At 41.4% G+C, this 27,194-nt stretch overlaps 1 protein-coding gene across 5 annotated transcripts in view; it reads right to left on the bottom strand.

Annotated features, from left to right (window-relative positions):
- Nucleotides 1-27,194, bottom strand: part of MYO3B (myosin IIIB) — a 310,362-nt gene that overhangs the window by 202,483 nt on the left and 80,685 nt on the right. For all 5 annotated transcript variants that reach the window (XM_067471635.1, XM_060778850.2, XM_067471630.1 and 2 more), the window contains one exon: nt 2,474-2,539. In XM_067471635.1, the coding sequence (XP_067327736.1) occupies nt 2,474-2,539 (66 nt within the window). The remainder of the gene's footprint in view (nt 1-2,473; nt 2,540-27,194) is intronic.

Here is a 27,194-nt window from a genome sequence, read left to right on the forward strand (position 1 = left end):
AGCGTCTAGTGTTGGTGCATAGGCACTTATGATGGTTGCCCGTTGGTTTTTGGCAAGATCAACTCGGAGGGTGGAGAGACGTTCGTTGATACCAGTGGGTGCTTCGGACAGATGTTTCATCAGATCATTTCTTATAGCGAAGCCAACTCCGTGCATTCTTTGGTCTTCTTTGGGCAGTCCCTTCCAGAAGAAGGTGTAGCCTCCTTTTTCTTCTTTCAGCTGTCCCTCTCCTGCTCTCCGGGTCTCCTGAAGGGCTGCTATGTCGATGTTGAAGCGTCCCAGCTCCCTTGCGATGATGGCAGTTCTGCGTTCGGGGCGTTCACTGCCACTGTTGTCCATCAGAGTCCGTACGTTCCACGTACCGAAGTTCATTTTTCTTTTTTGGCCGCAGGGTGGTGACCCCACTGGACGCGGCAGTCCAGTCAGGGATGAGTGAGGCAGACTATGTTTGGGGCACCTTTTCTAGCCCCCTCCCCATGTGGGGTGAGCAGAGTGGGTCCTCAATAGGGCTGCTCAGTCGTGGATACAGCTGCCGAACTACTCAACTGCCTCGGACCTTGAGGTAGAACGACTGAGTCCGTACCCACCGCCCATGTGCCAGTCTGTGACTAGGGGCTTCCAGATTTCACAGTCCTGCCCCCGTCGCCACTCGCTGATCGCCATGGGACTTTGGTTGGTTGGTTTTTATTTTCTGTGGAAGACGCCTGTGCGTGGATTTTTTTAATGTGTGGAGGTCAGTGCACAACTGATCAACACACAGACTTCACAGAGTGAGGTTCCACTGGTGATGTAGTTTAACACAATGACCGTGGCTTCTCAGTCTGTTGCAGCCTTCTTCCGCCTTCGCAGCCGTTGTAACATGTGCCATGTTATCCTCCGCCTGCTCCGCCGTTGAGGTCTTTGGGTCTTCGGACTGTGCTTGGTCTGGGACCTCCCCCGCAGCCACTCCTGGGAGTGCACGACTCCAGTTGTTGTGCCTACAGGTTCATCGGAACACGCAAGCCCCCTCACCACGACAAGGTGACAGTCCATCGAGGGGGTTTCTGTACGTAGGTCAAAGATGTCATGATGAAGATGAATGCAGACACTCACTGACATGGAAGCTTTTTGCCTTTGACCAAGGACAAACTCAATCGTTGTCTTTTGCAGAGTTTATAAAAGAACATATATACATACAGAGTCCAAATGTTCTCTTTGAGGCACAAGCCTTGTAGAACTCCGAACTCCTTCCAGCAAACTCATCCAAACACACCTCTCCAACAATCCAACTACAATGACCCACCTCTAACAACCCACCCAAAGGAATTGTACTTTGGTTCCTTTATTCCCCCTGCAGCTGTCCCACCCTGGCTGTAACCACCCAATATTGGCCAGGTGGTTTGGCTCATTCCCTGCTGCATTGATCCTTGCATCACTTACAACTTGCTACTTCAGAAATGAACTCTAACAAAAGAAACCTCTCTCTCGTTCTTTGCTTCAGCCAGCCAAATGTTTTGGTCCAGCTCTCTGTATGTTACATATTATTCAACAAACCAAGGCTGTATCTAAACTGCTCTATATCCCAGGATCTGATCCAAGATTATCTTCTTATCACAGATTATCTGGCAGTCTAGATTCACAAAATCCAGTTCAAAGCAGATAATTTGGGATCGGATCCTAGGATATAGAGCAATGTAGATCCAGCCACAGAAATAAGGAGTGGTTTGGAAGTCACAAGTAGCCCCCTCTACCCTCCAAAGCGCTCGGCCTCTCCCATGCATGTCCCTCCCCAAAAACTGAAATACTTCCACAATACTTTGTCTTAAAAATATCAAACTCCAACCGCTTCAGTTTTCTAGGAGAATAGTCAGAAATTAGGATGTGAACATCAGAAGATTTCTCAGGTCTCATTTCCAAAATGTGGAAGTCTGACCTCTGTAGTTGCTGATCTTTGACATAAAGTAAAAACTAAAGTATGAACCACAACTGAGCCAATATAATTGTAAAATATTGCTAGTGTTGAGTAGTGCTGTATAAGCTAGGAGATGGAAAAACAACTCTTGTGGACTGTCGCTCTCCTAAGGATTCTAAAAACTGTCCTTGTCCTAAAGTCCCTGCTCCAGCCTGGAAGCCCACCAAGTGACATGATGTTGTTTCCAGCTCATAGACAAATCAGAAATCTGATTCCATTTGATGGAAAACTAGAACATGAATTTAACAAATAAATAAGGAAAATAGAAGCACAGAAGAATTGAGATAAATGAATTTATTTCAAGAGTAGATCATAACATATGCGATATGGCTTGGATTTCTGTTTAGTTTTCAAAACAATGAAAGACGGCAGTTTGTGACCAACTATTTTCTAATGTAAATTAAAGTTTAAAAAACCATTCTTGTTCAGCTAGGAAAAATGTGGCTTTCAAGGTTTTTCCACAAATCATTCTCTAGCATTTTGCAGAGTAAGCAGCTAAAAACAAAAAGGGACACTACTTACTGGGAGATGAAGTGGTTGAATCCTCTGGACCAGCTTTCCGGTTGGAACAAAGTAGGAGGGGGATTCCTGAAAAATGCAAACATTCTATGAGTGTCGCTGAAATAAATCACAACAGTTGATCAATTGCTGTTGTCTAGCAGTAACTGCTCCCAAACAGGCTACTAACAAATATCTCCAGTTTGTATAGGATTGCCAGGTCAGAGGGAGCCTTCTGAAAGCTCAGGGAATTCCTGCAATTCTCTTCTCCAAGCAGAGTGATAGATATCAAGGAGACCAGCATTGAAGATGGCAGACTTTTTTTATTTTTGAACACTAGGTAGTTTTAAAGCAAGAAAACTCATATCCACCCATTTTGAGCTAATGTACATGTCCATATTAATATCAAAACACCAAAAAGGCCAAGGACAAAGAGAAAAGATTGACAATAGATGACAGATGCACACTAAAGCCCATCATGGCATTAGAAACAAAGCAGGTTTGAGACATCCTATTCTGTAAGGCATGATATGAGCTGAGCCCAGTTCACAGTACAGAATTGTAGCACTATGGGCCCTTCCACACAGCCCTATATCCCGGAATATCAAGGCAGACAATCACAGAATATCTGCTTTGAACTAGATTATCTGAGTCCACACTGCCATATATTCCAGTTCAAAGCAGATAATGTGGGATTTTATTCAGCTATGTGGAATAGGCCTGGGTTATCTGAGTCCACACTGCCATATATTACAGTTCAAAGCAGATACTGTGGGATTTTCTGCCTTGATATTCTGGGATATAGGGCTGTGTGGAACTTTAACTGAAATGGCTGTATCCTATGGAACCTGGAATTTGAAGTTTTATGAAGTACTGGAGTTCTCTGGCAGAGAATTCTAAATGCCCCTTCCTAAACTACAGATACCAGGATTCCATGGCAGATAGTGTGGAATAACAGTACTATAATTGTGAAGTATGAATGGTAAAACTGCCCAGTCAAGCTTTTCTGTAAATAAGGTTGCATGGGATCAGAAATGAAGCATATGTGGGGGAGCCTGGGTGATGGCAACAGTAGATTCAATCTTGATGAACTGTTGTGCCACTCCACCTGCAGATGCTGAGTTGTATGGAACTCCTGCTAGTGCTCAGTGTCTAAAGGTGATAAAGTGTCTGAAGGGAGAAAGTTTGATGAAAAGAGACAAAGAGAGTTCCTGAGGTCTGCAAAAGCATGGTTTATTCTCGATTGGCGCCAACTGGATATGGACACTGCTGGTAGTCCAGAAAACAGAGTACTGATCAAAAGAATTGCCTTGGTTTATATACCCTTTAAAATAATATGCATGCATCATACAAGCATCACGATGTGTGTCACAAAATTCTACTTTTACATTGACTCCAATAGCATATTTTAACTTCAACACCTTCAATCTTTTCATTAAGCACCTTTATCTAGGGAACTGCTATTAATGAGGCTCACCACGCTAGAGTGTCTACTAGGCTACTGATAGCAAAAGCTACCATCCATTTCAAGATAAGTCCTTCCTGAAGCCTCTTGATGACCAGCTCATTAATCTTATGATAAGCTCTGCTAGGTACCAGGCATGATATTAGCCAGATGTCTTTGGCATTCTTGGACCCTGGCCTCTTTCTCGCCTCTTAATTTGCAGTTTTTAAGAACAGAATATTTTCCAAGTGAAGTTCAGGCATACATACATTTCCCTTTGCGATTTCATATATTGTCTAATTCCTATTTCTAATATGGTTACATCCAATATATTTTCCAATATGTGTATCATGTATTTTCATCGTGCCTTCATCAAAGGGAATCCGCCTTGGGGAGAGCTCCAGTTTCACTTGGGGCAACTATGGGAAGAGCATCTATGAAATCAAGCAGCTACATTGCCATCCACAATGATAGATCCATTGTCTCTTTCTACTTTGTGTATTTTTTCACCTACCAAAAATCCTTTGAATCTTTCTTTTTCTTGGCTGCCATATTATCTGGACCCATTTATCCCTTTTATCCTGGTGTATTTGCTGACCTTTGCTCTGTGAAATCTTTCTAATGTCACAGGAACCCCACTCCTGGAGCCCTTTCACACAGCCCTATATCCCAAAATATCAAAGCAGGAAATCCCACATTATCTGAGTGTGGACTCAGATAACCCGGCTCAAAGCGGATATTGTGGGATTTTCTGTCTTGATATTCTAGGGTATAGGGCTGTGTGGAAGGGCCCCTGGTCTCTGGGTTTCACCCCAGAACAGGAGACTTCCAACCTGACAAGCTTACTTCGCCAGTTCCTATAGGCTAAAATAATACAGAAAATGGAAGTTCTTCTACAATCTTACTAGGGCATTAATTTTTCCCTTTTAGATCAGTTAGGGCCCTTCCACACAGCCCTATATCCCAGAATATTAAGGCAGGAAACCCCACAATATCTGCTTTAAACCAAGTTGATTCCACACTCAGATAATGTGGGATTTTCTGCCTTGATATTCTAGGCTATAGGGCTGTGTGGAAGGGCCCTTAGTTTAAGGACATGTAAACAAAGCACAGGGTTAGAGCCAAAAACAAGAGAGACTTCCTTCACAGAGAGGGAACTTTTAGATCCACAATGCTATGACCTTATTCCACACAGAGGATGAAAACAGCTGATAGCTGATGACCGAAATAGTAGAAAGTACGTAACACAGCAGCAGTACATAACAGGAACACCCTCAGAGCTTTTGTACTAGTATATAACTCATATTTAATTCATATTAATATATAACAAAATCGTGCTCTCTTAAAACAGGTTTGGAGGGGATATGTGTCATAAATATAGCATAATTTAGAGCAATGTCAAGGAGCAAAGAGAAGCTAGATTTAGATTTTCTTCTCATTTTTGTACGTGGATGTACATATGTCTGTGTACTCCCTCTTTCTCCTTCCCTCCCCCCCCCCCTCACACACTCAAAACAAATCAAAACATAGTAAAGATATAATGGCTCTGTAATAAATGGACCATTTTTATTCATCTGTGTCTATTCAAAAGCATTTCAACTATCCCATTTCATAGCAGTTTGTCATGTTATCTGAGCTGAATGTATTATTACTTTTCTCTTTTGGTGTAACACTAGCATAAAATGAGAAAGAAAAACCCCAAATACTTGCAGGATAGGCATCATTTATCACATTTATTATTAGGAAGTAATGTGATAGGTTATATTCACTGACATTAAAGCTCAGGCCCATGTTCCACTAAGCGGCTTCCAAGCACCACCTGAATCAGAGAGCCAGGTGCGATGCATACTAATCTCATATGTGGAGGTAAATTTAGAAAACACGCACAAACACATTTTAGTCGATGGGAAGACACTTACATTGAAAGGTCCACACAATAAGATAGAAAAATGGAGAGAATTTGGGGGGGGGGGGTGGTTCACAAATCAAAGCAGTCTCATGCCAGGGCAAACTTGGTACAGGGTGCCTTTAAATCTCTCCTCACTTCTGCCTCATCCTCAGAATGCAATATACACATATAGGGTCCCTACTTCATGGATTTTCACTTTTCATGGATAGTCCTGGAACACAGCACCTGCAATAAGTGAGGGAACACTATACATACTATTGATCAGCATGGTCCAATGCTACCTTCTCATTGAACAGCTCCACAGACTCACAGAATAGCAAGGGGAGATAAAATGGATGTCAGTGGGTTTTGCAAACATAACCCAGAGACTATCCTCCAACAATCCTGATCATCCCCAAGACACCATTCTGCCAGGAAGGAATGTGAAGCACCAACTGTAAACCGTCCCACGTCACCTGCGGGCTGAGAGGGATGGGATATAAATGCAGTAAATAAATAAATATATAAACCTGGACCACCTCACAAAATGCCACAGATCCATCTCAGTCACAACACCGAAATCTCAGATCAGTACAGAAGGATATAATACTAAGGAAGAGTTCTAAAGACGGTTACATGTTGAATATCTCGAGAGAAGACATGATTCACTAGAAAAAATAATGATGTTTGGTACGGTAGAGGGCAGTTGGAAAAAGAGGAAGACCACATTACAAATGGATAGACTCAGGCCCCTTCTACACTGCCCTATAATCCAGGTAATCAAGGAAGATAATCCACATTATCGGCTTTGAACTGGATTATATGTGTCTACACTGCCATGTAATCCAGTTCAAATCAGATAATCTGGATTTTATATGGCAGTATGGAAGGGGCCTCAATCATGGAAGCCATGGCCCTAAACAGGGCTGTTGAACTTGGAGGGGATCTCATACATAAAGTTGTTATATAACAACTATAAATTTTAAAATCACATTTTATTTTTATTGTGCTTTAATATGTGCTTTTATGGTTGTATTTTAACTATGTTTTAATATGTGCTTTTATAGATGTCTTTGACTATGTTGTGCCCAACCTCTAGCCAAAAATAGAGGTGGATAATATATAAAATGTTGTTGTTGTTGTCATCGATATTATTATTATTTCTTTATAAAGAAATGATTCATCCCTGAATTTGTGATTTTCCTCTTCTTTCACCACTTCTTTTCCTTTTGAGTCATGTCTTTAATTCATACACCTGAGTGCAGGGTCTTTCTTATTATTGTTCTTTGTAAGTTGATGACCACAATTAAAAAAGGATGACAATGGCACAATGATGAGAGCCCCTCGATACCATGTTCTTCTAACAACATGATGGAATAACATTAATAACTGGCGGCATCAGCATCCTTTTATGCACATCAGAGCAACATCTCCACCTGTACCTTTCAAGCAGTTTTTATTTCCTATATGTAAAATACAACCAATGGTTGTGCATCCATTCCACTTGACCAGGTTTCAAGAACAGGGCAAAGTTTGGTTTTTGACACTGAATTCTGAACAATAGGAAATGCTTGTTGTGGTGAAGTGTAAATTTTTAACTTGCAGTTATGTATAATTATAGATAGATGCTTTAAAGGGTAAGTATTTAAAGTTGCATAACTAAGGGGGATGGTAGCCAGCTCAGCTCATGTTGAGCTGGTTTACCATGGTGTAGTGAAATCTACCTTTTAGGCGACCAGGCCGAAGCCTGAATATCAGTAGCTTTCATCTGGAAAGACAGGCAGAAGCAGGAGGAGAAGTCAAGCCAACTCATGATTGGGTAGAGCAATTAGGGGAGGGGTCGGTTGAGAGAGGGGAAAAAAGCTGTCAGCTTTTGACAGGGGAGAAGTGTCTTGACATCAGACACAGAAGGATAGGATTTTAGGAGAGGAAGCTAGAATAGAGTTCTGACAGGGAAAGAAAGCTTGGAAGTGAGCCTTAAGGTTAGGGAATAAGGTTGAGACAAAGGCTAGGGTTGTACTGTGTTGAGAGGACCAGTAAAAGAGAGTTTTGTCTTATTAAACTTAGGAGAAGTTTAGATATCTTATTGCCCTGTGGGAGAGACAGATAGGAGTCTGTTCTCCAAGAGATACTGTTTCTAAGGATAGAGCAGTGTGTTTAAGGAAACTCACAGTTAATAAAAGCTTTATTTGTCAGTAGATCTAACTGTTTAACCTAACTACGCCTCTACATCTGAATTACGCTTCTGTACCGATCGTTCTATGAGTAGATGTTTGTTTAAAGCTCAATAAACTTTTTCTAGTTCACTTTTAACTGGTGTGAGCTCCAGTCTGTCAAGCACTTTTAAAGTCCAGTCAGCCAGTTAAGAAGCCATAGAAGAATCCAGGGCAAACACACCTTACCTACAACACATTCACACCTTTGGTTCCTCAGACCAATAAAGCTGAGGTGGTGGCGGCTAATACTACCAATAACATCGGTCATTTATAATACTTTATCATCCCTTGTTTTGGTGGCAGAGGTGGGATTCTTTGTTCCCCCCTGCCTAGATATCTTTTAATTGTATTACACATAGAAATAGGGGCAGAGCCAAGTGCCACTTGGCAGGGCATCCATTTTAAAACAGTTAGTCTGTAGTCAGCGAATTACAGGAGAGGCTGGTTCTAGTGTGTGTTGAGAACCAGGGAAGTAATCTGTAGTTTAAAAACTACAAGGAGTGGCTGATTCTATAGTAGTGAGAATCAGGAAGGTTTTGGCTTGTAGCCTGAGTAGTTTAAATAAGTCAAATTGGCTTATTTATATTGATAGTTAGTGTATGAGAGAAAGGGTGAAAGAAACCCAGTGAGAATCTCTATTGCAAGAGAAATATCACAAAGAAAGAATAAGCTTGTAACTGAAGTAAATTATTAAGGAAAGAAACACAGTTTGAAGAAAAATAAGTTTGAAATCTGTTTAGTGGAAGGAAGAGTTTTTTCCAGAGTTGTTTAAGGAATATTATAAATGTAACCTTTGAAGATATGTGCCTCTAAGAGTAAGAAACATTGAAACCATCGCTCTCCTTCTACATTTCAATAAACTTGTTACTATTTTTTTAAAGCCCGATCTCTGTTACAATTCCTTTCCAAGTTAAGTCACACTACACATTAAAGAAAGACCAAGTCAATATTACTAGCTGTTAGCTACGCTATCAAATTAATAAACCCTTAGAAAGTGGTGGCTCCTTAACAAACTCTTTACAAATTAGTGGCCTTGTTACACTTGTGATCCTTTGTGACTGTATGATCCTGTGTAACTAGATTACATTAAACTATTCTCTTCTAGTCTTGCACAAGGAATCAATTGTCTCTGTCATTGCTCAGATATATTCTATCCCTATGAATATTATGATAGGCAGTGGTGGAAAAAGTGTGACTCCTGGCCATATGTCACCTTCCTATCAGGATGCCCCAGCTGCTCCTTTATCCCCTGAAGAAGTAGTATTCCTAAGCAGGGCTCCTGCAGTCTTTTTAAAGATCTGATCTGTGCTGTCCTTCATATATCTCCTAGCAAGGGAAGAATTTCAGCCCCTTCAGGTTATGTACAAACATATGACACAAGAGATGGATTGATGATTGTTCTGAATGCGCTATGGTATCTGACATCAGCACAAAATGGTGTCAGTCCTTCAGGGAAATTATCCAGTTTCTCAAGGGCAGAATGAGTTTTCCTCATCCTTCTTCCATAGTGCTTAGAATACTGTAGCTGTTTGCTCATGATATGACATATGGTCGGTGGACACCTTCTTGGGCGTGGAAAAACTTCAAATATTGCTAGCCTGACCAGCATCAATATAATGGTGGGAAAGGGAAGGGAAAGCTTATCCTAGCTCACCACACATAGGTTTCGGCTGGTTATGACATTTGCTTCTGGTATGCTGTTATATTTATGGTGGCATCACTCCAACTGAGGGTTATTTCTGAGCCTAACAGCTCAGATTTCCCAACAAAATGATATAGATTTTTGGCTGGAGTTACACTTAAAAATGTACCGGTCCCCAGTTTACAAACAAATTCAACTTAAGAACAATCCTGCAGAACCTATTTGGTTCATAACTTGGGGATTGCTTGTAAATCATCAGAAGGAGAGAGCTTACCAAGGATAATTTTGATAACTATTTTAGGTAATTTTTCATTGAGCAGCACAGTCCTTCTCAACCTGTGTGTCCCCAGGATGTTTTGGCCTTCAACTCTCATAAATCCTAACAGCTAGTAAACTGGCTAGGATTTCTGGGAGTTGTAGGCAAAAATACCCGTGGACCCACAAGTTGGGAACTACCAGAGTAGCAGAAAAGACATGGTGGGAGGATACAAATGGTACCCATTTCACACAATTCCATGCCAAGAAGTCCACCACTGGAGTTGTGGCATCCCCAGTGAATCTGTGATCATTACAAGATCAGGGCTTCTTAAACCTTTCCCACTTGCAACCCTTTTCTGCCTGAGAATTTTTTTATGTGACTCCAGGTATTTAAATTACTGAAGTATACAAAATAAACCTTTACTGAAAATAAATCAGCATTCGCTAGGCTTTGCTAAACAGTCTGTTTTTCCTTTTTATGAACTACAGCTGAAGCATTTTTGCAGAGTCCACTGTAAGCTTTGTACTTTGTTGCTAACAGGTTTGTGTCACGTCTAGGTGGTGTTCAGAAACTTTTTACTGTTGCCAAAATTTTTGTGATCCAACATTGAGCAAAGGGGACCCACAGTTTAAGAACCAGTGCTGTAGGTGATGCTGTTTAAGGAGATGTGCCTTTGTGCCAAAATAAAATGAATTCTACAGATCTTGAGGAGAAAGACTCTAAGCTTCCTGTTGGTTCATTACCAAGAAGTAAAGTAACAAGAGAGCAAGAATGAGAAGAAAATACAACTCCTCTGACCAAAGAAATGTATTTTATTTTTGGTTGTGGTTTGGACCCCCTATTACACCCCCTTGGGCATGTACTGAGCTGGAAACCTTTTAATCTATTGAGTTTTATGTGTTGTCTGTCATTGAGCTTTCCTCCAAAGTCACAGCTGGTAAAACCAAATGGGGCCTTTTTTCACCATCAAGGCCAATGCTACGGTTCAGTAGACACCATTTGTCCTTTAGGTTAAGCTGTGGGCCTAATTACAGACCACAGTTAATAGATTTACAATGGGCAACAGTGGAAAGGGGAGGGAAGTTGCTGCATTGATTTTGAATACTTCTCTGGCTGTGAGTGTTAGATAGGAAAATCTTGAGAAAAACAAAAATATCCTTTGTTGTTTCTTTAATTAATTTAGAAATATATTTTCTCATGAAAACAAAATCCTACCGAGCCTCCAAATGAACAGATGCATAATCGGAGGTAACCACTTTGTTTCTGGTGGGAAGGAATTACCGGCTAAATGTGAACACCTGCCAAGGAGCAGACTCCACAAATGGAACAGCCAGGTAGAAGCCTACTGTGAATTTGCTTAAAGGGATTTGGGATGAGACAATCTGAGATAGCCCACATGTCAACAATTGCTAGGGTTTCACCTGTTTTTGAAATTAACATGCATGTTTGTTTTTTAAAGCAAAATATGGCACAATTCTTTTTAAGAAATGAGAACACTAGCCATCCATAATGATGGGACACATGGCTATGTCATTGCTTGCGTTATTGTTGTTGTTAACTATCAAACCAACTTGAATGTATGGCAAGCCTATGAATGAGACACTGCCAAGTCATCTGTATCATCAACACTCCTGCTCAGATCTGTCAAATATAGAGATGTGGTATCCGTAATTCAGTCTATCCATCTGTAATGTGGTTTTCCTCTTTTTTTACTGACAATTACCTTCCTAAGGATTATTTTCTAGTGAGTCATGTCTTCTCATCATATGTCCAAATTATTACAGTCTCAGTTTAGTCATCTTGATTTCTAGGGACAGTTCAATCTTGAGTTGCTCTAAACCAGTGTTTCTCAACCTGGGGGTTGGGACTCCTGGGCGGTCGCAAGGGAGTGTCAGAGGGGTCGTTAAAGACCATCAGAAAGTATTTTCTGTTGGTCATGGGATTCTGTGTGGGAAGTTTGGCCCAATCCTCTCGTTGGTGGGGTTAAGAATGCTCTTTGATTGTAGGTGAACTATAAATCCCAACAACTACAACTTCCAACCGTCAAGGTCTATTTCCCCTCAAACTCCACCACTGTTCACATTTGGGCATATTGAGTATTTGTGCCAAGTTTGGTCCAGATCCATCATTGTTTGAGCCCACAGTGCTCTCTGGATGTTGGTTAACTACAACTCCAAACTCAAGGTCAATGCCCATCAAACCCTTCCAGTATTTTCTGTTGGTCATGGGGGTTATGTGTGTGAAATTTGGCCCAATTCTCTCGTTGGTGGGGTTCAGAATGCTCTTTGATTGTAGGTGAACTATAAATCCCAGCAACTACAACTCCCAACCCCACCCGTATTCAAATTTGGGCGTATTGGGTATTTGTGCCAAATTTCGCCCAGTGAATGAAAATACACCCTGTATATCAGATATTTACATTACGATTCATAACAGTAGCAAAATTATAGGTATGAAGTAGCAGTGAAAATAATTTTATGGTGGGGGGTCACCACAACATAGGAACTGTATTGAAGGATTGCAGCATTAGGAAGGTTGAGAAACACTGCTCTATAGCCTATTTATTTGTCCTTTTAAAAGGCCACACTGTCTGTAGACTCCCCCCCCCCCCCAACACCACATTTCAAATGATGAGTTGATTTTCTTCCAATCAGCTGTCCTTACTGGTCAGCGTTTACAGCCTTACATAAAAATGGAAATATGATGACATGGATAATCCTAACTTTATTATTCAACAATTCATCTTGATTTTTTTACCTATCTTACATGCCTCTCAAGTAATTGATATGCTGGGGAAATACACCCCATCCCAGGCATCCCCCCCCCCCCTCGCCTGTGCAGATCGCCCTCAATCTTCATAGACCTTCTTTGCCCTGTATTGTTCAGTGTGTTCATATGCTTCTACATAAGTGCTGGTTGGCAGCTTTTGCGAGGAATTTTACTTGTGTGTCATAGTTGGTTCATAGGGTTTGGGCCGATCCAATGGGTTCTTAGAGTTTTTGCTATTGCTTCGCATTTTTGCTATCTCCATAGCCTTCTTCCCATCCCCTCAAGGTTACTTGAGCTGAGGTTTTCCTGGAATATGAATGACTCACCACTGCTGCATCTGCTTCACTCACAAGTGGCAGTAAAACTATGCAGTGGCTTGTGTTGATGTAGACGTTTAACATCCCTGTGGTGTTTTTGTTTGTTTGTGGGGTTTTTTTTGTTTTTGTTTTTTTTTTTGCTGCCTGTGCCTCTGTTCAGAAGATTTCGACTCTTTTTCTGTGTCTGTGATAATTGGATTTTGGAGTTTTTGGCTTGTTATGGAAACAAGAATTGGTGATAAAGCTTCAGTGGAGACACCTTTTCCCCATGATAACTCTTTCAGGAGTAGACACCCCCCCCCCCCCCATTTACTCTTATGAGTTCCTATGAACTTTCTATCTATCTGGACCTCGGAGGGCTGATAGCCAGGCCATCCAGAACAATGGAGTCTATGGACATACTGGATCACCCAACACAAAGGACATCTCTCCATCTCCAAGCAACCAGGGATTTGTGCCACATCCTGTTCTCCTGAAACTAGCATCGACTTCATCAATGAACTCCATATCGCAGGACATTGTGACAAAGGGCCTAGCCTCTCGGGGCTGGATAGGAATGTTAACTCATGGAATCAAACAATAACCTAAGCCAGGCTTGAGAGCCTAAAAGGTATCGCCCAGCCATTTGGCAAACACCGGTCACCTTAATCCAGTCAACTAGACATTTCATCGTTTCCCTGTTGCCCGCCTCCCATCTCATTGGCTGAGTGGCCAAAAGCAGGGCCAGAGTCCTCATGGGGTTTCCTCTTGGTTTGCTGATGTCACAGCCAATCATAACAAAGCCAGCTCAGGGGGGTGGGCATGGGAACTTTTGAATCTGAAGGCTATATATATTGTATCTCTCTGCCCAATGGGTATGTCGATTTTGTTGGCAGGCTACAGCAATTGCCATCCTTTCCAGCTGGAATGAAATAAAACCTCAGTGGCTTTCTCTTGAACTTGGTGAGATTTATTCTGGAATACTGGCTTCTTTTCTCACCAGACAACCCACAATGGCTTGGATCCCTCTATCCACAGCCACTCCAAATTGCTCAACAACAATATGTAATTCAGATGTTTGTAACTCGGGGACTGCCTCTGTGTGTGTGTGTGTGTGTGTGTGTGTGTATAAGCACACACACATGTATGTTTGGGTGTGGGTGGAATATGGATGGATACCAGTGATATATATTTATTTCTATATATTTATATCCAGGATTCACAATTGGCTATGTGTAGGTAACTGTAGATTCTTGTACTTCATACTTCTGCTCTTTTTTTAAAAAAATACAGTATAATATATATTCCCTTTCCTGAAAGAAATGGCAAAAACTATTTCCTGTGTTCTTTCTCAGCTTGCAGTATACCTCCCCTTGCAACAGCTGTGATTCTTTCTACTATTACCTTTACGTTTTCTGTAAAATTGTCAAAGGTTTTGAGAAACATACAGAACAAAATCTTTCCAAAGCAATAGCTGACAGCAAATAGCAGGAAAAAGGGGGGGGGGGGAGGAGAGATTGAGAGGAGAAGAGCAAAAGGACAGATACCAAACAGATTTTTAAAAACAAATGTTTAATCAGGAATTGCTGGCAAGTCTCCAGCACTGAGCAATTTTTGGCAGGTGCCATACTGATGAGCAAGAAACCATTCCAACAGATCATTTAGTTGCAAAATTATTCAGGAAATACTCTTGAGTTTTCAAGATGCAGTTTATAAATCACCACATGACTTCTTTTTAAAAAAAACGAATTAGAAGTCGGCAGCATTAAAGGAGGCTACACAGTTGTTTTTTTTAACATAGCTAAACTCAGTCACTTGAAGTGAAATGCAGTTTGCAGGCTCTAATCCATAGTAAGTTGTATTCAGGATCCTGCATTAGTTATGAATGTAAAATCAGACTTATAGTTTTAAAATGTGGATTCCACATTGGGAGAAATGCAGGATACAAATTCCAGAAATAATGAGATCTACCTATCACACTATAAAAAGGTAAAGGTTTCCCTTTGACATTAAGTCTAGTTGTGTCCAACTCTGGGAAGTGGTGCTCATCTCCATTTCTAAGCTGAAGAGCCAACATTGTCCATAGACATCCCAAGGTCATGTGACTGGTATGACTGCATAGAGTGCCATTATCTTCCCACCAAAGTGGTACCTATTGATCTACTCACGTTTGCATGTCAACCGCTAAGTTGGCAGAAGCTGGGGCTAACAACAGGCGCTCACCCCACTCCCCAGATCTGAACCAGCGACCTTTTGATCAGCAAGTTCAGTAGCTCAGCGATTTAACCCGCTGCACCACACTATTCTTTTATAGTATATCATTCTTATAACTGAAATGGAAGCATCATATGGAATACAAAGATTTGCAGTTTAGCGAAAGGCATTTAAATTTCTCAGCTTTAGAGTTCTTGATTCTCATAAAACTGCAAATCCCAGAATTCCACAGAATGTTGTTATGGCAGTTAAAGTGGAATAATAGCACTATAACAGTACAATGTGATAACTAGGCTTATAAACCACACTGAACACAGTGGGACTTAACATCCAAGTAAATGTACCTTGTAAAACCACATTCTCACTTATATTTACCTTGGCAGAAGGTTTAGCAGACCTAATTGAAGAATACATCTGAGTAAACATGCACTGGATTTCATTATAAGCAAGTTTGTTATGAGCACCATATGAAAAGACCTGGTATAGGACTGAAAAATGGCATCGCTAAACACTAACTAGATAAGATTGCTGTGAGTTTTTCGGGCTGTATGGCCATGTTCCAGAAGCATTCTCTTCTGACGTTTCATCCACATCTATGGCAGGCATCCTCAGAGATTGTGAGGTTTGTTGGAAACTAGGCAAGTGAGGTTTATATATCACTGGAATGTCCAGGGTAGGAGAAAGAAGTCTTGTCTGTTGGAGGCAACAAAGGATGGCTCCAGGCAGTAAGCAGCCAGGCTTTGAAGCTTCAAGGCCATTCAATGATAATCAAGTTGAACCAATTGCAACATTCACACTTGCCTCCAACAGACAAAAGTTCTTTCTCCCACCGTGACATTCCACAGATATATAAACCTCATTTGCCTAGTTTCCAACAGACCTCACAATCTCTGAGGATGCCTGCCATAGATATGGGCAAAACGTCAGGAGAGAATGCTTCAGGAACATGGCCATAGAGCACAGAAAACTCACAGCAACCCAATGATTCAGGCCATGAAAGCCTTCGAAAACACACCAGGTAGATTACATTTGACATTTTCCCTTGCCATCCCTTGCCATCAGTGGGCCACAGACATCTCAACATGCCATAATCTCCTTCTGTCATTATCTATACCATTTTTCTACTATAGTTTCTTACTACCCTTCAATCAGTACGTGGTGGTGGGGTAGGAAGGAGAAGCTCATCTGATAAATACCTGAATAAGCCCAGTTGGCCTTTCTAATAATCAAGCTTCATGTTATAGATTTAAAATACTTAACTGGTTTCCCATCAGTCACTCCACTTTTTTTCAAATAGCAACTACAATTTCATAAGCTTCCCACAGCACACCAGCAAGGATGTGACATGAATGATTTCTCACTCGTCATCAAACCACATCTTGCTTATAAATTAATATGTTGCGCTTTGAGCCTTCTGTTACTCTCAGTATGTATGCAAAGCAGAAGACAGGCAAACAGCAAAGAAAGACAAATGGATCCAGTGATTCTCCGACCCTGACAAGAATACAGTTTCTTAGACAATGTAATTTTGCTGTTAGGACGTTGCAATGCTAAGGTTTGTAATTTAAGAAATGATAGACATAGGCTTTTTCAAATATGATGAATGGATGATACTTCCATGCATGACATTACTATGAGAGTCATGCACAGAAATTGTCACAGATCAGACAACATATATGGGATGTACATAGGCTAAGGGAAAAATCACATTGAGAACAATTTCGGACAAGGCTTTCATTTTGCAGCCACCCTGCCTCAAACATAGGTTTTGATTTAGATGGTGGCATTCAGGCATTGTTGTTGGTTGTGACTATTTCATGTTTACCCCACTTCAGTATGTCTTTCATAAGCAAAAAAGTGAAGGAGGAAAAGACAGCTTAGGTAATATTTGCTTAGTAGTGAGTGCTAGAACGGCCATGGCTCAATGCTATAGAATCCTGGGTGTTGTTTACTTACTTACTTACTTACTTAGGCGATCCCTCATAGCTCGAAGATAATTGTCTTCCAGATGTGGTTTCTTGGCAGTGGGGCTGTAGATGGCTGTGGAGTCCTATTCTTGATCCACATGTTCTCCCACAGTGAAGACATCGGTTTTCAGATGGAAGGCGGTCCTGGTCAGGGTTGGCTTGACATGCCTTCCTCTTGGCGCATTTCTCTCTTTTGCCCTCCATTCGTGCCTCTTCGAATTCTGCAGCACTGCTGGGTCACAGCTGACCTCCAGTGAGAGCGCTCAAGGGCCAGTACTTTCCAGGTCTCAGTGTCTATGCCACAGTTTTTGAGGTTGTCTTTAAGCCCATCTTTAAATCTCTTCTCCTGTCCGCCAACATTTTGTTTTCCATTCTTGAGTTCAGAGTAGAGTAGCTGCTTTAGGAGATGGTGATCGGGCATTTGGACAACATGGCCAATCCAGTGAAGTTGATGGTGTAGGAGCATCACTTCAATGCTGGTGGTCTTTGCTTCTTCCAGCACACTGACATTTGTCCACATTTGAGATTTGTAGGATTTTTTTGGAGGTAACGCTGATGGAATCGTTCCAGGAGTTGCATGTGACGTCTGTAGACAGTCCATGTTTCGCAGGCATATAGCAGGGTTGGGAGGACAATGGCTTTATAAACAAGCACCTTGGTATCCCTACAGATGTCCCGGTCCTCAAACACTCTGTGCTTCATTCGGAAGAATGCTTCACTCGCAGAGCTCAGGCAGTGTTGTGTTTTGGTGCCAGTGTTGACTTTGGTGGAGAGGTGGCTGCCAACGTAGCAGAAATGGTCAACATTTTCTAATGTTACACCATTAAGCTGTATTTCTGGCATTGGAGAGGGAATGGCTGGTGACAGCTGGAAGAGCACTTTTGTTTTCTCGATGTTCAATGAGAGGCCGAGCTTCTCGTATGCCTGGGTGTTGTAGCTTTACAAGGTCTCTAGCCTTTTCTGCCAAAGAGTGTTAGGCCCTTGTCAAACTACAAATCTCAGGATTCCATAGAATCAAGCCATGGCAATTAAAGAGGTGTCAAACTGCATTAATTCTACAGTGTCTTTTCACTTTACAGAGCTTTTCAGGGAATCAGTTTGCACACTTCAGCTGCCAAGTACTCGATCATGCAAGAGGCCAGTCTAGAAGTGTACGTTTGGCAACCTTTTTGGTCACATGCTTCCTGCGCAGTCTCTCTTCTCGAGCATTTCAAGTAGAAAAACTGGCTCTGGTTACCTTGGTGATCAAATGAGGCTAAAAATTACCCATAATTGTTGCTCAGTTCACAGTTCTCACATTGTTTCCAAGGCTACAAAATACCTCAATTAATTGGAATGCTTTGTATTGGGAGGCTTTCCCCTCTGCTCCAGGTAAATTGTTTAGAAGAGCAGCTGATCTATCTAGGCCCAAAGGCAGATAATAGCCTTCCACCCATCTTTGATAATGATGCAAATATACAAATTGAAAACATGACTTCGAAATTGTACAGAGCAATCTGATTCATTGGCAATGCAGCAACTTCACCCGCAAATATATAGCCCTATAACCATAAACTCTGTGTTCGTAATCAGAATCTGTGATCATAGGCAGGTTGGGTTGTTATATAGTTTGAAAATATGATATAAGTTATGTCATCAGCCTAAGGAAGCAGCTGTTACTGACTTCAAAGCAGGAGTAATCAAATCTTTTTAAATGTTTAAAAAGGAAAAAACAACTACAAAAATGCCATCCCAAACTGGAGCTTATGCACACATTTCCAGAAAAGGGCTCAGATTTTGCATTGTGGCAGAGCTCTGCTGCCCTGAGCAACATTCTGAAAACGAGAACATTTGTGAAATCCAGGTAGGGAATTTGGTGCAGTTGAAGAATTAGCATTTTTGTCATGTTGACTGTCTTGTTCCACCGTGGTATTATAAGTTATAGGGTCCAGAAAAGCTGTTGAAGAACTAACATCTTTGGCCCCTTCCATACCTGTATAAAATCCACATTGAGCTGGAATTATATGGCAGCATGGACATAGATAACCCAGTTCAAAGCAGATATTGTGGATTATCTGCCTTGATATTCTGGGTTATATGGTTGTGTGGAAGGGCCCTTAGTCAAGAGGAATTAACCTTCTTTACCCCTTAAGTCTTAGGCAATTGGGCCATTGACTGAGAATGCTAAAACAGGGATCATGCTGGCTGGTGGGTTCTTGTGGTTGTAAAAAAAAAATTAAAAACCTCCAAAACCAGAAACAAAAACATAATGGACAGCTCAGTGCTGCCACAAACTTCGCAAAACTAAACACCATTTTTGTGTTCCCTTCCTTCCTTCCTTCCTTCCATAGAGGATGGAACGATAGCACCTCCTGTGGCTGAATTTGAGCACAACCTCCAAGGTGTCAAAAAAAGCTGGACGTCGGCACAACATACCTCCTTCTGTTCTGTCTGTCTCTATCCTGTCTATCCAAAATGGCATTGAATATTTGCTGTGTATGTGTGCTGTGATCCACCCTTGGGGAAATAAGGCGGAATATAAATAAAGTGTTGTTATTATTATTATTATTATTATTATTATTATTATTATTATTATTCCTTCTTTCCCCAAACAGGGGCAATTCCTAAAAAGGAAGGTACCACATACAGTCATATATAATTCAGCCTCCTGTATAAACTGAAGGCAGATTTTAGGGACAAACATATGAATTTTGATACAACTTGCGGATAAATTGAGGGTTATTCCCCAGAGTGGGGAAAGTATCAATGCCAGGGGCCAGCCGCTCCTGGCTGTGGCTGAATCTACACTGCCATATATTCCATAGTATCAATTGGATTATATGAGTCTACCCTTCCATATAATCCACTTCAAAGCAGATAATCTGGATTTTATAAAGCAGTGTAGAAGGGGCCTGCCACTTTCCCACCCAGGCACCCAAAATGGCCCAAAGTGTGGCATGGCGGAGAGACTAGAAGAGCTCGGTGCTTCTTATAGGACCTCCCTGGATGGACTAAGATCTTGTCTTTCACTATCCTACCATACCCTTGATCTTTCCTTTTTTGATTAGAGTTAACGTACTGTACTCATAATGATTCATGGGTGAGCCAACTCAGGTTTTTTGTTTTTCTTTTTATTTAAATTTCTAGACTTATATATGAGCACATAGGGTAACTGCCTCCCCTCTCCGGCTGTTATCCAAGGGAGCCCACTCTATAGCTGCAAGTCCTGTGAATCCTGCAGTTCAAAAGGTGAAAAGCCGAGGGCATGCAACCCACTTAGTGGCTGTCCCCCTCCCACACACTTCTCAGGGTCTTGGGTGTCTCCTTCACCATTTGTCTGCACTCATGCTGTAAGGGCCTGACCTTGTCAGCACAGAAAGTTTCACTAGCACAAAACAAAATTGCAGTTACTGTATGGCAGCAGCTTGTACTTATTTATAGATCACGTTCTGAATAGTTGTAATTTATGTAAGAATTGGCTGGCTGAAATCGCATGTGGGTATATAGTACAGCAAAAGGGCTGCATGTAGATTATCAGAACAATGGCAGCAGGCACTTCCGTTCCGATTCAAGACGGCAAATTGTGTGACTCTATCAGCAAAAAAATCGTTGTTCTTTCCATCTATAGCTATTATGTCTGCATAGGCACCAATGGATTTATTGAAAGGTAAATGTGGAAGTATGGCTGCCTCCTGAATATACAACACACAACAATACTTAAGTGAAACAAGATGTCTTTTCCATTTCAGGAAAATCTTCAAATTTTTGCAGTTTCTTCTTTGGCAAAAAAAGGAAAGAAAAGGTTTTTTACCATATCATACCGTACTGTGGAGCCCCCGGTGGTGCAGCCGGTTAAACCACTGAGCTGCTGAACTTACTGACCAAAAAGTTGTTGGTTTGCATCCAGGGAGCGGGGTGAGCTTCCGCTGTTAGCCCCAGCTCCTGCCAACCTAGCAGTTCAAAAACGTGCAAATGTGAGTAGATCAATAGGTACTGCTTCAGCATGAAGGTAATGGTGCTCCGTGCTGTCATGCTGGCCACATGACGACCTAGGAGGTATCTACGGACAACGCTGGCTCTTTGGCTTATAAATGAAGATGAGCACCACCCCACAGATTTGGACACAACTAGACTTGATGTCAAGGAAAAACCTTTACTTTTATCTTTACCATACTGCACCACACCATACCATACCATAGATCAGTGATTCCCAACCTTTAGTCCTCCAGGTGTCTGGGACCTCAATTCCCTGAAGCACCAGACATTTTGGCCAACTGTCAGAAATTCTGGGAGCTGAAGTTCAAAACACCTAGAGGGCCAAAGGTTGGAAACCACTGTCATAGAGTTTTGACATTAATAATGTTTTATTAACATTAGAATGTGCCAAAATCTGCTTTTAAAAGTAAATGTCGGATATCAAAAATTGCATTTTGTATCTGTAGCAAAGAGGACAAAAAGGAAAGGCCTGGAAAAGGTTTCTGTTAGACATTTTGCAAGAATGGTACAACTGAGCACACAAAAGTGATACGTGTCCAGAGAGACCAATATCAACCTAACCCAGTGCAATCAGTGTGAACAGGTAGAAGCTCTTTGTCTCCTTTTTCCAATTGCACAAGAAAAGGGTCTTGACAATGGAAATGACAGGGATTGAAATTGGGACTTTTTCAATGGATTTCATTGCTTGAGTTTCATCTCTACAGACCATATGGATTGTCACTTGAGCCAGCCAATGATGGAGAAAAGGATAATAATACAGAAAAATCCAGCACTTTTTGGATGCGATGAAAAGAGAAGTAAATTGTTGATTACATAATTTTCTAGCACCTGTCACTCAATTCATGCTGCTGAAGTGGGCAGACAGATACTGAAACCAGGATTTGTAGGGTTTCAAATAAGGAGAAATGAACTATACTCTAAAAGTACTGTAAAAGAAATACTCCCAGGAGAGTCATAGAGCTGGAAGAGACCACAAGGACCATCCAGTCCAACCCTTGCCACGAAGGAACACCCAATCGAAGCACTCCTAACAGATGGCCATCCAGCCTCTGCTTAAAAACCTCCAGAAAAGAAGACTCCACCCTGTTCCATGACAGCAAATTTTCCTGCCATTTGAATTCATTGATCCATGTCCTAGTCTCCAGAGCAGCAGAAAATAAGCATTCCTCCTCCTTTCAAATATCTTAAACATTGCTGTTATGTCCCCTCTCAGCCGCCTTTTCTCCAAGCCAAACAGACCCAGCTCCCTCAACCATTCATCATAGAGCCTGATTTCCAAACATTTGATCATTTTTGTCGCTCTTCTCTGTACTGTTTTGTTTATCCATTGATGTATTATACATAGGGCATTGAATTGTTGCCTTTGTAAGGCCTCCTTGAGTCTCCTTCATGGTTGATAAAGGCCGGATACAAATATGGAAATAAATAAAGTGAGGTTGATATATTTGTGGAATGTCCATGGTGGGAGAAGGAACTCTTATCTGCTTGAGGCTAGTGTGAATGTTGCAATAAAAAACGGGAATTCCAGACAAAAATCAATCAGGGCCAGTTAACACCTGCCAACCTTGAAGTGACTAGCTTGACCTTGAAGGAGCTGGGGGTGGCGACGGCTGACAGGGAGTTCTGGCTTGGGCTAGTCTATGAGGTCATGAAGAGTTGGAAGTGACTGAACGAATAAACAACAAAGACAGCCACCAGCCAGGCTTTGAAGCGGCAAGGCCATTCAATGCTAATCAAGGTGGCCAATTGCAACATTCACACTTGCCTCAAGCAGACAAGAGTTATTTCTCCCATCTTGGGCATTCCACAGATATACAAACCCCACTTGCCTAGTTTCCAACAGACCTCACAACCTCTGAGGATGCCTGCCATAGATGTGGGGAAAACGTCAGGCGAAAATGCTTCTGGAACATGTCCATACAGCCTGGAAAACTCACAGCAACCCACCAGTCTTTCTTTCCTTCCAGCCTCAAATCCTTTTCATTCAGGGCTTCTGGTTTGTCCATGAGGCTTAAACATGATTTCTTACATTGAATTAGAGAAAGGGACTGCAGGCAGTTCAAAGCAGGATACAAACATCCCCATAATAGAGAGGCGTGATGAACCTGGGAATCCTGTGATTCCACAAAGCCAATTGCATTCTTCCAAGGTCTATTGCACAATCTCCCAATATAGCCAATTTGTCGTTGAAAGAAACCAACGGGCTACCCCAATACACTCAAAGCTCATTTAGTAGCAAATGTGAAAAACAGGCAATGTTTTGAGCTTGGCTGCACAAAGAGGATCTCTCAGTGGTTATTTTCGTTCTATTTGTTCCTGGACTGATTCAATTTCATTTTGGTCCCCATTTTAAAGTTAGGACTTACAATGCTTGTTGTATTGAGTCCATACTTAACAACAATTATTTTAATGGCATACATCAAGAAGGACAAGAGTTACATGAATCAGTCTTCCGAAATGGACCATGAAAAGGAAGCATCATCTTAAAACTAATGCTAAGATTTTACTTTTCAATAAACACACGCATACTGTTTCATCACAATAGATTTTGGGGCTTAGCTCATAAATCTCCCAAATAGGGACCTCCAGTGCCTCGAGATAAAGATAAATCATACTGAGAGGACACTGAACCATGAAATGATTCTGTTAACATGTCATCTGTCTAGAATATATTTTCAAACCCTCAACAGAAGGGTCTAAATTATGAATGGAAGGTGATCAGGTCTGGTAAAGTTGGTAATTTGGAATATGAAAATTGTAACCTCCTCCATTTGTGAGTATATACTTGGGCACATAAACATTGAGCAAAAGATTACACGATAAAGGTTGGGTATCCCTTATTGAGATTTTATTATTTCAGATTTCCCCCCCCCCCCCCCCCAGATTTTGGAATATTTGCACATACATAATGATATATCAAGTCTAAAAGTGAAATTCATTTATGTTTCATAGATACATCATATTATATGCATAATTTTGAATTTTAAAAAAGTCTACAGCGAACCAAAAGTACTGCTATATCAGTCACACATGAGATATGTAATTTCAGATTTTGGAATTCTGGATAGGGCTGCTCAACCTGTACTGTATCATTCGAATGAACCATTCAAAAATAAAACAGGCTCCATAAATTCTTCAGACCACATTTATCTTCCAGAACAGTGTTTCTCAATCTTCCTAATACCGCCACCCCTTAATACAGTTCCTCATGTTGTGGTGACCCCCAACCATAAAATTATTTTCGTTGCTACTTCATATCTGTAATTTTGCTACTATTATGAATCATATAAATATCTGATATGCAGGGTGTATTTTCATTCACTGGGCCAAATTTGGCACAAATACCCAATATGCCCAAATTTGAATAATGGTGAGGTTGGGGGCGGGGGGAGGTTGATTTTGTCATTTGGGAGTTATAGTTGCTGGGATTTATAGTTCACCTCTGGAATTGTTACCAGAGAATTCCCAGGGTTTTGAGTTTGAGAAATGCTCAGCACCAGGCCCAGTTGCCGAAATTAATGAGCCAGAAGACAGAAGGCATGCTTTCAGGCAGAACAGAATAGTTCAACAATTCCTTCGGCGCTCTGCCAGGTTGAGAGAAGAACTGATAACAGAGTCTAGGCTAAATAGAAACAAGTTTCTGGAGTAGATTAGGGGATAAAAGTGCCAAGTACAGAATCTGAGGTCAGACCAAGAAACGTTGGAACTGGATCAAGACATAGTGGCTAACCTTGCAGTCTTGCCTTGGAAAGATTCAAGTTATACCTTGTTTGATTTCATGATTTGGAGTTTTACCTTAGAAGTTTCTATGTAGATTTTTCATGTACTTTGGTGGATTTATTTCCTGGATTATTTTTCCCTGTTTATCTTTCTACCTATTTGGATTTACTTATTTATTTTTTTTGGAGTGTTTTTACTGCTAATGGTTTTTTTTAATTACCTACAATAAACTGCTTACATTTTCACTCAGCTGTGTGGTGTTTTGAAGTCAGAGTGCTTCTTGCTGGCCTGGAGTGCAACAAATATGTCCAAATGTGAACAGTGGTGGAGTTTGGGGAAACTAGACCTTGACATTTGGGAGTTGTAGTTGCTGGGATTTATAGTTCACCTACAACCAAAGAGCATTCTGAACCCCACCAACAATAGAATTGGGCCAAACTTCATGCAGAGAACCTCCATGACCAACAGAAAATACTGTGTTTTCTGATGGTTTTGGGGGACCCCTCTGACACCCCCCTCAGGACCCCTGATCCCCAGGTTGAGAAACACTGTTCCAGAATGAATTATATCTCTGAACACCAACTATTTCTCTCTCTCTCTCTCTCTCTCTCACACACACACACACACACACACACACATATGTGGACCTCTTGGGGGGGGGGGGGGGGTTAATGGCTCAGGTAAATCACAGCATCATTATCGAAGAAGCTACTGTATAACCAATGCTGAATGTTTCTAGTATTTCAAATCAAGCAACTTTATCATTGCCAGGACTTGGATACTGATCTCATGGCTTGTGCCTTAGGTTTAGTGTCATTGCCACTTCTGCTCAATAAATCTACCTTATATAGAAAGTTTTGGCTCCCATTATCCCTAACTACTGTTTATGAGACTGGGGCTATCACGAAGTGGAGATCAACAACATCTGGAGTTCATCAGGAAAATAGCAAAACAGGAACAGTAAAATAGTTTTGTCGCAGAATAATCATATGTGATTATTTCTCCCTAGGTTTGATTGAGTGAAGGCTTCAACTGAACTTTGGCAGATGTCAAGGTGCCCACCCAGTCTCATTCATAGGAAATGAAAGCATTAGGCATAGGGACCTAATGTCCCCACGTGGGGGAAGTGTAAATTTTAGGCTCATGCAAACCTATCATCCCTGTCACATTAAACTGACTGTTGATCCTGTAATCCACATAGAGCCACAGATATGTAATAGGACTGAGAGGTTTCTTTCTTCATTACTAGCCATTCTGACTGGGATAAATTAGAATATGACAAGAATATAGCCGAACGTAAACTGTGGAGCTAAGATTAATTATGGTGGAAGAATCTCCAAATCCTTTCCCCTTGCTACTCCTTAAGACAAAATACAAATAACAATGCTATAGTAAAAAGAGTGTCCCTTGTTTGCTTTTGGTAACATATTATCTGATGAAAGGATATGGAGATTTCAAAAGCTAACACACATTTTTGTGCCTTTTTGGTTGACCTAGTATAGATATCACTGCAATTTGGGCTGTGGGGAAACAATTGCTGCAAAACACTCTTTTACCAACCAGGTAAGGCTCTGTCATGGTTGATGGGGGAATTTCTCTATTCTTACATGAACTGTATGCATACATGCAACTTAATTACTTAGGCGATCCCACCTAGTCCGAGAATGATGGTCCCCCAATGTAGTATCCTGGGGATGGATCCGTAGGCGACTGTGGAGTCCTATTCTTGATCTGCATCTTCTCCCGCAGTGAGGGCATTGGTTTCCAGATGGAAGGTGATCCTGGTCAGGGTTGACTTGACGCGCCTTCCTCTTGGCACATTTCTCTCTTTTGCCCTCCATTTGTGCCTCTTCAAATTCTGCAGCACTGCTGGTCACAGCTGACCTCCAACTGGAGCGCTCAAGGGCCAGGGCTTCCCAGTTCTCAGTGTCTATGCCAGAGTTTTTAAGGTTGGCTTTGAGCCCATCTTTAAAACTCTTTTCCTGCCTTCCAACATTCCGTTTTCCGTTCTTGAGTTCGGAGTAGAGCAACTGCTTTGGGAGACGGTGGTCGGACATCCGGACAACATGGCCAGTTCAGAGGAGTTGATGGTGGAGGACCATTGCTTCAATACTGGTGGTCTTTGCTTCTTCCAGCACGCTGACATTTGTCTGCTTGTCTTCCCAAGAGATTTGCAGGATTTTTCGGAGGCAGTGCTGATGGAATCGTTCCAGGAGTTGCATGTGACGTCCGTAGACTGTCCATGTCTCACAGGCTGGAAGGACAATAGCTTTATAAACAAGCATCTTAGTATCCTGCAGCAATGCAGCAATGGTGTACCTGTTCACACACCAATATCTGCCATATTCTGTGCCT

Source organism: Anolis sagrei, chromosome 1, assembly GCF_037176765.1.
Source record: "Anolis sagrei isolate rAnoSag1 chromosome 1, rAnoSag1.mat, whole genome shotgun sequence".
NCBI classification, from domain to species: domain Eukaryota; kingdom Metazoa; phylum Chordata; class Lepidosauria; order Squamata; family Dactyloidae; genus Anolis; species Anolis sagrei.